Raw genomic sequence first — 12,726 nt, forward strand, 5'->3', positions numbered from 1 at the left:
AAAAAGAAATAAAGGGAAGAATGCGTTTGAGGGAAGTGATGAAAAACAGCAAATGAGTCATCAGGGTTTTCCTTAAATCTCATGGGAAATTGGGTCTTTCCTTGTTGAACATTTCCAGTAAGACAAAGCAAACAGACCAAGGAAGACAATCTCAGCCACGATGATGGATATGGACAAACTGTGCAGCACCATATTACGAACGGTGCTGCTTGGATACAGTTTCCCAGTGACGACAGTTACATTCATCACCTCGGCTTTCTCCCACTCGGACAAACCCTCGGCGAATTTCAGGTTCAGAACATGTGCCGATAGAACCTTCAGTCCTTTATACATCCTCTTCACCCTGTGGTGAGACGTGTCCAATACATCACAGCGGTATGTCCCAGCATCATCCTCCTTCACCGGATTCAAGATGATCTTGTCCAGCCCTGGGACATCATGCTTTATAAAGAAGCGGTTATTGGTGGTGATGATCCCTCGTGCGTAGCGCCACGACACTGCAAACGAGAAGCGGCCCATGGCTTCCATGACCTCCTCGAGACAGTCCAGCTCCAAATACTGTCCTGTGATGGCTGTTTGAGTTTGCAGCCCACACTGCCAGTTGTCCAAACACTGCACCTGACGAACTCTGCATGCAGGTGAACTAGTCTCCTCCCTGGTCCCCCAAGGGCAGAGCCTCTGTGTACGGATGCCCAGGCCGCAGGTGGTGCTACAGCTTGAACTGTAGCTGATCACCCATGAGTTATTAGAAGCCAAATCTTCTATATCAATGCTTCTAAAAGCTTCACACTGATTGCAGGAGTGCAGCAGAATCAAAAACAGAGCAAAGCCGAACATATTGTATATGACCGCACCAACCGGATAGAGCTAGATGAAGTTAGTACCTGTTAAGACAAGAATAGAAAACAAGATTACTTCATTCAACTCTCTTTACTTTGCATCCACTGCTGCTGTATTTTGTTCTGTAAGCTGTAGTATACATAATCAACAGACTAAGATCTTGAGAATATTTGTACTGTATCATACATCGTACACAATAGTTGTTAGGTTTTACTGAGCTTGCTGGAGAACGAGTTCTTCTGGTAACTTTGTCACACTCGCTCCTTTCTATTTTTATGCAAATCCCAGAAGCAAATATTAGGTTTTTTGTTTCCATCTGAAAACTGGTCTGTCTTGTACTATATATTTTTTTTCTTTACAGTTATGCATACGTATATTATTATTCTGTAATGTTATTTATTGATGTTTAAGTTATATATGGAAATACTGAATGATTTTGTACATTATTATGCAGACATGATAAAAATGTATAACAAAATTGGTACAGCACATAATATGGCGTCTAAGACTTTTGCACAGTACTGCAGTATATAAAAATAATTCTGATCTTAGAAGTCAGAGTAAGTTGCTAAATAAGGAAGAAAACCCGACAAGACTTGCCATTAATGTTAGTGCTGTTGAATGTGATTTTGTTATGAGGGCAAACTGGTTTAATCCTCTTATGCAGCAACAATTTGCCAGTTTAATTTATTAATAAACAACAGGTCCTACTTTTTTACCCATCTAGACAAACTAAATCTGTTTTAAAGACTCTGCCATAAAAGAAAACATACTGACTGTTACAAAGTGCTGATACGTGGGTCTGCTTCCTTTAATGTCATATAAACATCACCTTTCTGAAAGCTCTGCCATATCTCGCTTACTCACTCATTCTCTACACCTCTGATCCTTTACATGGTCATGGGAAGCCTTAGGGGTTACCCGAGGGAACTAGGCATTAGGCAGGGTACATCCTAGACAGGGTGCCAATCCATCGCAGGGCCCAAGCACGATTCATGCTCACTTACACGCTAGAGGTGTGGTAACACCAATTAAGCTAATCTGCTTGACTTTGGATTGTGGTAGGAAACCCACCAAGCACCGGGAGAAGACGTAAACTCCACGAACACAAACTCAAAAGTGAGACTCGAACCCTGGAGGTGCAAGGCCACAGGGTTAACACACACCACGGACAATTTGGGAATGCCCACTAGCCCAATTTGCAGGTCTTTGGGAGGAAACTGGAGTACCCGAAGGAAACCCACCAAGCATGGGAGGAACATGGATCGAACCTGGCCATGATTCAAACCCAGACCCTGGGGGTGCAAGGCGACAGTGCTGCCAGGCAATGAGAAAATATTTATGTTTTCTAGTTTGTTAGTTCCCATCTTAACCATTCAGAACACTGCTTGCTGTGTGTTGGAAACTCTGGGTCAGTTGTCTATGAGCATGAATTGTTGTCCCAAACCTCTCCATTACTAACCGAAACTGTACAAAAGCACCAGCATCTATGATTCACTCAAACCACTGGAAATTCCACAGCAAAAAAAAAAAGAGGATTGTATTTTTACAATGCGAAAGCTACATTTTGTATATTTTGAAAAAAGGTGGGTCATGTAAAAAAGGCAGTTATCCAGAGCACATGAGCAAGTCCTCATTAAAATGGCCATTGAAGATTTGAAAATGTCAAGGCTTAACCACACCAAGACACTGTGGCAGGAGCAGAACCGAGAGGATTACAACTAAAAAGCCACAAAGGTCAAAGTATTAAAACAGGTCTACATGGTGCTCACTGAGAATTCCTCTACCATGGAGTGATTCATATTAGTGCCAACTTATATCCAGTGTGAAAACCAATTACACCAATAGAGTTAATGGAAGACTACTGTTAGATTTTAACCAGTAAAAAATTATAAAGGTAATTCTACTTTCTTTCATTCATGCTTACTTTTTAAGTATCACACCATTTATCCTGTGTACAGTGTCAGGGGGGGCCTTGAGCCTAGCCCAGGAGACTTGGGGAATGAGGTGTGGTACACCCTGGTCAGGGTGCCAGTCCACGGCAGGGCGCACACACACACACGCACACACACACACAAAAGCACTGGTACAACATGCAAATTCCATACACACAGACTCAAGGTCTACTATAGAGGTGAGACTCCACAGCGATATGTACTTTGCCAGCACGCCATCTATAATTATTCTCTTTTTTGGGATGGGTTTGTTGCCTTCATCCTAGGGGGCACTGCATCGGCTCAACAGAGCCACAAATCTGGCACATCTTTTACACTGGATGCTCTTCCTGAAGCAATTCGCTCTTTTCCTAAATAAGCTCAGGATCAGAAGTGGATGTAGTGACTGGGTTGTATAAGGGTCTTGCCCAAGAACCCAACAGTGACGACCTGACTGTGGCGGGGCTCAAAACCCCAACACTCTTATTAGCAACCCAGAGCATTAAACACCTGACGATGATAATAATAATAATATACAGTATATTTATTTATTTGTCTTCTGTACGCTTGTCCTGTTCAGGGTCACAGAGTGAAAAACCTGGCACCTCTCCCAGGAGACTTTGAGCACAGGCCAGGGTATATAACCCTGGACACGGGGCCAATCCATCACAGGGCACACACACACACACACACACACACACACACCAGGCAATTTGGGAACACCAATCAACCTAATTTAAATAACTTTGGACTATAGGAGGAAACCAAAGAACCAGGAGGAAACCCAGCAGGCATGGGGCGAACACACACACACACACACACACACACAAGGCTTACGTCCCTGGAGGTGTGAGGCCACAGGGCTAAGCACTATGATACTGTATCTCCTATAATAAAAATAATAACAGACAAATCTATATTCCTTTGTGTCTTGGGCAATAATCAATCAAACGTTCATTCTTTCAGGCTGGACGCTTCAACAGAAAAGAGAATTTAATTTCAACTGATCATTAAATCTGGATCCTATAGAATGTCAAATATTTGTTACTACAGTAATGTAGTAATCGTGGTGTAATATAGGTTATAAAAATAAATATAATCGGCCACCTACCTTTCGACTGCTAAAATATTTATGTTCAATTTTTCAAGATGGAATCAAAAAAAATCACCGCGACAAAATTCGTTATGTGACGTCACACAGCAACGCCTAATTCCGCCACTAGATGGAGCCCTCTACACACCTGTGTAATATCCCAGGCTTCCTGGCTCTGTACCAAACCGCTGCTTTTTTGTTTAATTATTTGAAGAATCAGATTCATACAAGTGCAGTGTACCTGTTTGAGATAAAGATCGGTTCATTCCTTAAGTCCAGACTCTGTTGTCAGAACATATTGTGTGCCTATGAATGGCTAGGTAAGATAACCCTGAATATCAGCGCTTACTCTCAGTGGACCATCTTTCTGCCTCAGTTTGCTGTGTTTTGGTTTTGTGGTAACATGATATACCCTTTGTGCTAACTGATGCCTTGATTCTGCTCTTTGTAGTGAGGGTAAACAGGATGCTCACGGCTCCGACTGCAGCTTCTCGTCAAGCGTTATTGCTAGCAGTCAGGATGTCTTTATGTTCTTCTAACTCGCACAAGCGTCTCCTTAACTTTAATTGAAACCTGCCTCTGCAAACACCTACCAATTCTGCATTAATATAGAAAATACTATGGAGTTGTGCAGGAAGTACTGTAACCCTATTCTGTTATTAATGTCCTGTCCCAGCATGCTTTGCATAACAAACTTTTGTCCCCAAATGCTCTGTTCCTATAAAGGTCATTGTTTATACTGTGGCACAGCAGGTAGTGTTCCTGCCTCATGTCTCTCTGGGTTCCCAGAGGTCGGGTTACTGTCTGTGTGGAGTTGTGCATAGCCTCCTATGCATGTCTTTGTGGGTTTCCTCTGGGTACTCTGGTTTCCTCCCACATCCCAGTAGGTGGATCCTCCTAGGGGTGAATGAGTGTGCTTCATCCAGGGTGAATTCACGTCTCAGCTCTAGCTTTACCACAACAGTGATGAACAATCAAATATTTATGCATTATCATACAGTGTAAAGTTTTATCCTTATTACCTACTGCACGTTCTGTATCTTAACCGCTCTTACTTCTGTATATACAGACTCATATCCTCATTTACTTCATTGTTCTGTCACTCACACATCATCTATACCGCTTCATCCTGTATACAGAGTCGGTGGGGGGTCTGGAGCCTATCCCAGAAGACTTAGGGCACTCACAAGACACATGTGGTTATTCACATCCTATGAGCAATTTGGGAATGCCAGTTACCCTAATCTGCATGTCTTTATAACTGTGGGAGGAAACCGGACCCCCGGAGGAAACCCACCAAGCACAGAGAGATCATGCAAACCCTCAGAGTCGAGGCAAGAATCAAACCGGGACGCTGAAGGTTTAAGTTGACAGTCCTAATTGTTAAGCCACCATGCCACCTACCACATTGTTATTTATTGTAAATAGGCCACTTATGCGCTTCTGGTTAGATGCTAATTGCATTTCATTGACTTTAAACATGTATTATGCACAATGAAAATAAAGTCGAATCTAATCTAATCTAATTTAAGAGATATATATTTGTTAAATGTACTTCAATCTATTTTGCCCACTTCTCTCTTTTGTCACGGTTACTTTCCATTCTTCAGGTCCTGCTCGATTAGTCGGGTTATGATGTACTAGCTGTGTGCAAGCATGCCAACATGAAAGGGCGAGCTACTTCCCAGTTGAACCACAAGCCTCTGTGCTTCAATCTACGCTCTTACCTCGGAAGACATTTCAGTGGAAGCATACACCACAACCTATTTCCTCATTTCCTTCCTATCAGATTTTACTATCTTAAATTGTCCGTTTCAATCATTTTCTGTACCGCTTATCCTGTGTAGGGATGCAGGATGGCATGGGGCCCAGACCAGAGATTTGGGCCATGGTGCAGGATGGGTTGCTAACCAATTACAAGGCACAAGTGCACTACAGGTACTTAGGAAACATCAATCTGTGTACAATAGCATGTTTTTGAACTGTGTACACCTGTGGAACCTATACACATAGAACACACACACCAGAAGCAATTTTGAAACGTCAGTTAGTCTAATCTGCATGTCTTAGGACTGTAGGAGGAAACCAGAGTACCCGGAGGAAACCTACCAAGCACAAAACTTCATGACCCCAAATAGGGAATTGAACCCGGACCCTGAAGGTGCAAAGCAACAGTGCTAACCGCTAAGCCACTGTGACACCCCTGAAAGTTTAGTTTAGTTCTTTTATCATCCTTAAACACACTTGCATCTGCACACCTAATTAAACAAATGGGTTCTGGAAGGTTCTACACAAGACTAGAGAACAGCTTGGGAACTGTCCTAAAAAAGGGAAATGTACAGTTGATAGAAGTCCCCCCCCCCCAAAAGGTAAAACAACTTTCTCTTACAACTTTATGATCACATCATTGTTGCAAAGACTGTAAGGAAAGCAGAGCCAGTTTATTAGAGTTGTGTTACATTTTGAAAGAGAAAGTCGTGGTGTGTGAGTGCGAACATGAGACGGGACTGAGAGAGACAGAGAGAGAGAGAGAGAGAGCAGACGGTTTGGTCTCCTCAGCTTTACTGCTCAGTCTAACTACAACAGCGTGTCACTTTCTGCCTCCACACACACACACACACACACACGCGGCGTGTTCAGGAGCTCTTCAGTTCCTCCTCACTTGTTTCTCTCCAGGACGCGGGTTAAACAGGACTTCACTCGCCTGGGTGTCTTTACAACACGGAATATGTTTTAACGAACTTTAATTAATTAATTAATTAATTAATTAAATTAAACTAACAGGGTTTTTTCGGTGTGAGTGCGCGCGCGCTGGTGTTTTGAGATGCGCGGTGGAATGGACTAGAAGGGGGGAGAAAACAACAAACCAAAACAAGCACGACACATCTACATCAGTATTTAAAGCCACGCTTGGCAAGTGTGGCATCGGCTTTCGGGGAGGATTATCTCGGGGGAACATGGAGGAGGACAGCGCTCGGGAACACGCCGAGCAGCAGTGCAGAGACTCGGAGCGCCAGCTTCGCCTGCGGCTGTGTGTGCTCAACGAGCTGCTCAACACCGAGCGAGATTATGTGCGCACTCTCTCCTTCCTGCAGTCGGTGAGTTTCATACTGCTGCTCGGAAACTCCTGCGGCACTGCAGGGTGACATATTAGGTTCTTATGTGTGTTTAATGAATGACACGCGACATTAAGCACGCTTTGCCTTTAATCAAAAGAAACAAGCGCTTCAACTGACAGCTACCGTCCCTACTTAAGAGTTCACCCAGTTTCCCACCAATTGCTTGCACGCTTATTTCATTCATTCGCGCGCGCGCACGCACGCACGCGCGTGTTTTTTTTTTTAAAATATATATAAATACATTTCCCCATTTTCTTTTACGAAATGATAAGTCTCGCACATATGTGTCGATGCAGTGTGTAATCTGTGTTACCGGATATGCACCACTTTAGCTAAATAATTCACATGTTCTAGTTCCCCATTTCCCCAGTGTTTAACCCACACCTATCTTTCTACCCAAGACACCATTATAACACAGGATCATTTGCCCATATTTGCCTACAACCGTCATATGGTGGATATGGAAATCATCACATTCATCTCTAGTAACCATGTCATGATCTAAAACCAATCCCAAGGGATGGCACTCATTCACTTCTAATTGCATGTAGTTAACACACTCATGGGTGCTGTACAGGAGGAAAGACGTGCAAACATAAGAACATAGAACAGACTTTAATGCACCCTCTGGATCGGCGCCGTGAGCTGGCATTGGTACCCGCCGTGCCACAGTCTCAACCAGAAATGTATCAGTGGAGTGCGTATGCTTTTTTTTGTTTTGTTCTCTTGATAGTAAGATCAACAACCGGCTCGTTTAGGGATCAATCTGGATGATGTCTGAATGTATTTGATTCTCCCTGGTATGCTGTAAATGGCATATCATTTCTTAATAGTCATAGCAATAATCGCTTGCTGATCAACACCAGTCACCGCAAAGGGTGACGGTTTGGGAAGATCACTGTACCGATCGCATCACTAACCAGATGAGTGTTTCTGTGGGTGTTTCCATGAATCATGGCATTGACACAATCCCGTGTGCGATCCGGTTGGTGATCGTTTTCACAAAGTGAAAGTTTAAAAAAATTTTTTTAGAAAAGGTGGCAATTGTGAAACCAAGCAAAAAAAAAGTAATATAGGTTAAACAAAAAGTGTATATTTAGGTAACCAGGGCTGACTCGGAACAATATGGAACCTTTCTACAAGCCAGTTTAAATTTGGAACATATTGCATGTCTGGTCAATCAGTGCTGCCCTGGGATTTTGTCAAGATTGAGCAGATCTGTACTATAGTATATGTTTAAGTACTACTATGTTGACGATATGTGTTGAGGGCAGCCCAAAGCAGCAGCTGTAATATAAGCTACTCGGCTAAATTCTGTTTTAATGAATAAAAACCGCCGCTGTGGTTGGAATCCCGTGCCCGAAAGCTGACATGTATTTTCTTGTTTTGATTTGCATCACATCGTAACACAGCTTGTCTGGATTCGAGGACAGAAGAATCATGATCCCGAACGCAAGCAACACTTGCTCAGTCAGCTGTAAGTCAATGGAGTGAATTATAGGATGCACGGTGCTTTACATTCCTCGGTGTGTTTTGAACGTGACTCACACTCCAGCACTTGGTGTAAAAATACCTCCATGCTATGATAAACACGATGACATCAAAGACTTTGTTTTTTAAGAGTCTCAAAGAACGTGTCGACAAGATGTTAGCTGGCCTCCAGTCATAAAATCTCAGTTTTGGCCCGGTACATAAGCTCATTTGTCTGTCAAGCTCAATGGCTGTAGATATTTCAGGATGAAGTTGTGTCAGATGTGAGCTGCTGGTCTGGGATTTAAATGTATTTTTTTAAACCAAATTCTGGTCGAGCTGCAAATCTGGCAGACGTTGATGTGTTTTTGATGTGCAGTTATGTTCTTGTATATGATATTGTGAGGCTGTCAAACTGAAGGGTCTGATTTAAAGAACAGTGTAAATATACAATGTGGAAGGATGTCCTGTGTACTGTCAAGCAAAATCCTTTTGAATTAAAATGTCATCCAAGAAAAAAGTAACGCTAGTAACCATTCTATTTTTTAATACAGGATCAGAAACTGGACTTGTACTGTAGGTCTGTTATAAATTTTGTTACTGTTAAGTGCGCATACATTTCGGGTGGGTTTAAATGCTTCTTTGGTAGATCAGGCGCTCCTGCACTGTTGCAACCTTGCAGTTTGGGTATTAGAGTGTGCATCCAATCCAATTCCTTTTCTCTCATTATTCTGTCAGCCTCTCGTCTTGCACTTGTGATGACAGATTAAGTGAGACACCTGTTCGCACTTCGAAAGAAAGCCATCATAGCCATCTTACGTGGTAATGCTTTTGCTTATCGCTTTGCCTCTGATTGTTTGGGTCTCAAATCCAGCTGTTTGTCTCACTTTACACATAGCGAACCAATGCCATGGATAATGGTGGGCTGTCTCTCAATTCGAAGGAAAACCACAATGCTGGAATGTTGGTTATGCTTTAGATAAACACTATGCACTATACTACAGTATATATATTGGGAACTGGGTGGCCTAAACATTTCCCAAGGATCTAATAACCTTTTTATTAAGCTTTAAAAATATTTGAGCGAGATTTTGGAGATAGTTTTCACTTTTTAATCATCATGTATTGTGAAAAGTGGTACTTTATTATTATATAGAAAAAGAAATGGGAAGGAGTTACATAATGTATGAAAGTTGACTGAATGTGCTCATTGCTGCATCGAGGGTTTCTGATTGGAGTTAAGCAATAAGGGATGTGCACTCTAGATGTACACCGGAACACTGGAACTGGGTGACATAATCGAGTAAAGTCAAATGTCATACAGTACTAACCCACTAGTTCCTTTTCAAGTATCAGTTTTATCCAGAGTTAATCCTAAGTCCTATTCTTTGTCTTTTGACACATTAACCCTAGGGGTTTGAAAAGGTCAAGACCCACGTTTCCCAATCCTGTTCTTGGACTATCTCATGTCATGTTTTCCCTGCTCTGAGACATCCACTTCAACAGCTCTTAATTAGCAAGAGAGAACTAGGGTTATGAACCTGTAAGTTAAAACTTTGCTGTGCAACACTTTTTTTTCATTTCTTCTTTGGCTTTGTTCATCTATTCTAGGGTTTGTCACATCGGATAATTTTTTGTTCCAGATTCCCTTCTTGTCGCAACCCACCCAATTTCTTCGGGCTTGGAATTGACACTGAACTTGTATTTGTGTTCTTTGGAATACAGTGTCTGATCTTTTTAAATAATCTATACCTTCTCTCTATCCCATGCTTACATTCAAAATCTACCTTTTCACCTTTATGACCTTATCCATGGATGAAAACCAAAAAGCCAGTCCAGTCCAGTCTAGTTTTCTGGTGCCATACAGTGAGCAGAGCTTTGCAGCCAGTGATTTATCTTTAGTTTGCATATGCACCTAATCCGAGAGATCACTGGCTCTCCAGACCCCCAGTTGTTTTACTGTGTTCCAGTTGCCTGTGTGTGAGAGCTGAGTGTCGCCCCAGACATCCTTTTAATCCCACTGGTGTTGACTCCTCAGTTCCAGCTGTGCGCTTTAACAGGGATAGAGCGGATGCCCATACAGGATGGCAATAGAAGAAGGAGGAAGTTAACCTGTGGCTTCCTGCTCTCTGCTTCCCTGCTCAGGAAGTACCAGTGTTGAGTTTCAGGTTTATAAATAACTAATCTAATCTGTTTTTCACGCGTTGGTGCAAAGCTGCAGTGACCCTTATTGTTGTTAGGATTGCTTTGTTTTGTTTTAAATCCAGCTGTGTAGTAGTGAATAATAATATAATGAATAAATCAGAGTTCAGTGGATAATTTGCAACTTCCAGGTCAACTGTGGACAAGCTAATGTACTAAACTGTGACTTTTTATAGACTATTTTATCACAAACCTCTGTCCTTTGTAAGTAATTACATCACTGCCATGGATCTTTGGAATGCATATTACCAAGCAGGCACTTTCTTCTTTAAGACCTAAGCTTGTCTGTTAGTTATACACTTGTATAGTAACGCGTAATGATTTGGAAGACAACGTTAAGGTTACGTTAATTGTTGAAGCACTTATAGCTTACGTCCGTTAATTGATTGGCTATTGGCATAAACTCAATAAAACTTTCATCATTAGTTCAAGATGATCTTTTCATTGACATTTACATGGTGGTCTCAGTCAGAATTCTTGCAAACGCCTACATTGGTTAGTCACTCCAGGATTCTCACCATCCAGTCAAACTCTTTACTTCTCACCAATTACTATCTGCATATGTTCTATAACGGAACACACCTGGCTCTACTTTAAATCACAGATGTTCTATTAATACTATATTACATCTTGTACCTTATCGTTTCTATGGCAACGAGACATGCACAGGGACTTGTATGCCAGACCTTTCACATAATCCACTGTAATAAATAGTTAAAAGGTAATTAGTGGATATAAAATGTGTTATTTTAACAATAATGATAGACTTTTGTTGTTTCAGCAATTTATAAAGAGAAACTGGATTGGAAACAACTATTTAAAGCTTCCGAAAACAGGTTCTAACTAGTTTACAGATGTTTTATGACGTTAGATAAACCTACACATGACTAAACTGCATGATGTGTCATTGATTATTCAATTTAAATTACAGATGCTGGGAGAATAGTGTATAAAATGAATAAAAGGTTCAAAAGGGATGGGAATCTCCAGGGATCTCGCAATACGATATTATTATGATACCTAGGTGCCGATTTGATTTGTTTTTGCGATTCTTTAAGTATGATGAGTTCATAAACAAAATCCGAATAAGATGTAATTTCAGATCATAGCAAATGATAATGTACTGCCAGTCGATGTGTGTATAATTGAAAGCACATCACTTGTGCGATTATAGAGGAACTGCCACAATATTCCCACCCCAAACATATACCAATAAAAATGTATTAAAAAAACGAGTTTGGGGTCAGTGTGGCGGTACAAGTATTGCCACAGAAAAGAAATCGTGATACATCACTGAATTAATATTTCCTAACTACTAGAGCTGTGTGACATAATGGATTTTACAATTCAATTGATCTTTACTTGGTCAGGGTAGTTAATAGAATGGATAGGTCAGTTTTCGATTCTTAATAGATTTACGCTTTCTTAATTATTTAAGTAAATTCACATATATGCAAAGGTCTCATGTTGATTTATTCTTTACACAAACCACATTTTGCAAGAGCATTGCTTTTTCATCGGCGAATATATGTGCCTTGGTGCGATACCGCCACCTGCTAGACTGGTGTGTAGAACGAAGATTGGTGTGAAAAATTATTAGATAGTTTGTTTATGTTTTAATTCTTTAAAATCTGTAAGAAATGGAGGTGCTTGAGACAAATCAGGCAATAAACTCTAGTGCTTTCAAATCGAATTGAAAAAAAAATTAAATAGAATAAAATCAACTAGTAATTCACTGCTGTAGTAACTGCCTTCTGGTTTATTTTTTTTAATTGCTATTAAAATATATGCTATATCCAAAAATATGCTGGCACGGCATAAGCACAGTATCCATTAGAGCTACGTAAGCTTCCCTGTTGACAAGTTTTAGCAGGCTGTTTCATGATTGCTTATTTGGAGCGATCTTTGGATTGTATAGTCTTATGGCATTCAGGCAGTATTTTTCCTAAAGACTGAGACAAGCGTGTATTCTTTTTCCTATAGGTGGATTTGTCAAACTAATCCCTTCAAATTTGGGAGCTTAAGTTCTGAGCACATTGCGTTTATTTGAATTGAATGCCTGGCTTGT

At 41.1% G+C, this 12,726-nt stretch overlaps 2 protein-coding genes across 3 annotated transcripts in view; one reads left to right on the top strand and one right to left on the bottom strand.

Annotated features, from left to right (window-relative positions):
• Positions 1-27: 27 nt before the first annotated feature.
• Positions 28-3,937, bottom strand: tmem81 (transmembrane protein 81). The gene is made up of 2 exons (XM_053504820.1): positions 3,886-3,937; positions 28-884 (listed from the first exon to the last, which is right to left on the bottom strand). Exon 2 carries the CDS (start codon positions 835-837, stop codon positions 73-75), a length of 765 nt encoding a protein of 254 aa, XP_053360795.1. The 5' UTR covers positions 838-884; positions 3,886-3,937; the 3' UTR covers positions 28-72.
• A 2,479-nt stretch (positions 3,938-6,416) lies between these two features.
• prex1 (phosphatidylinositol-3,4,5-trisphosphate-dependent Rac exchange factor 1) overlaps positions 6,417-12,726 on the top strand; it is an 88,371-nt gene continuing 82,061 nt past the window's right edge. Inside the window, exon 1 of one of the 2 annotated variants that reach the window (XM_053503674.1) lies at positions 6,417-6,965. In XM_053503674.1, the coding sequence (XP_053359649.1) occupies positions 6,825-6,965 (141 nt within the window). In that variant the 5' untranslated portion in view covers positions 6,417-6,824. The remainder of the gene's footprint in view (positions 6,966-12,726) is intronic. The other variant, XM_053503673.1, reaches the window with a different exon arrangement.

This window comes from Clarias gariepinus, chromosome 9 (assembly GCF_024256425.1).
Source record: "Clarias gariepinus isolate MV-2021 ecotype Netherlands chromosome 9, CGAR_prim_01v2, whole genome shotgun sequence".
Taxonomy (NCBI): Eukaryota; Metazoa; Chordata; class Actinopteri; order Siluriformes; family Clariidae; genus Clarias; species Clarias gariepinus.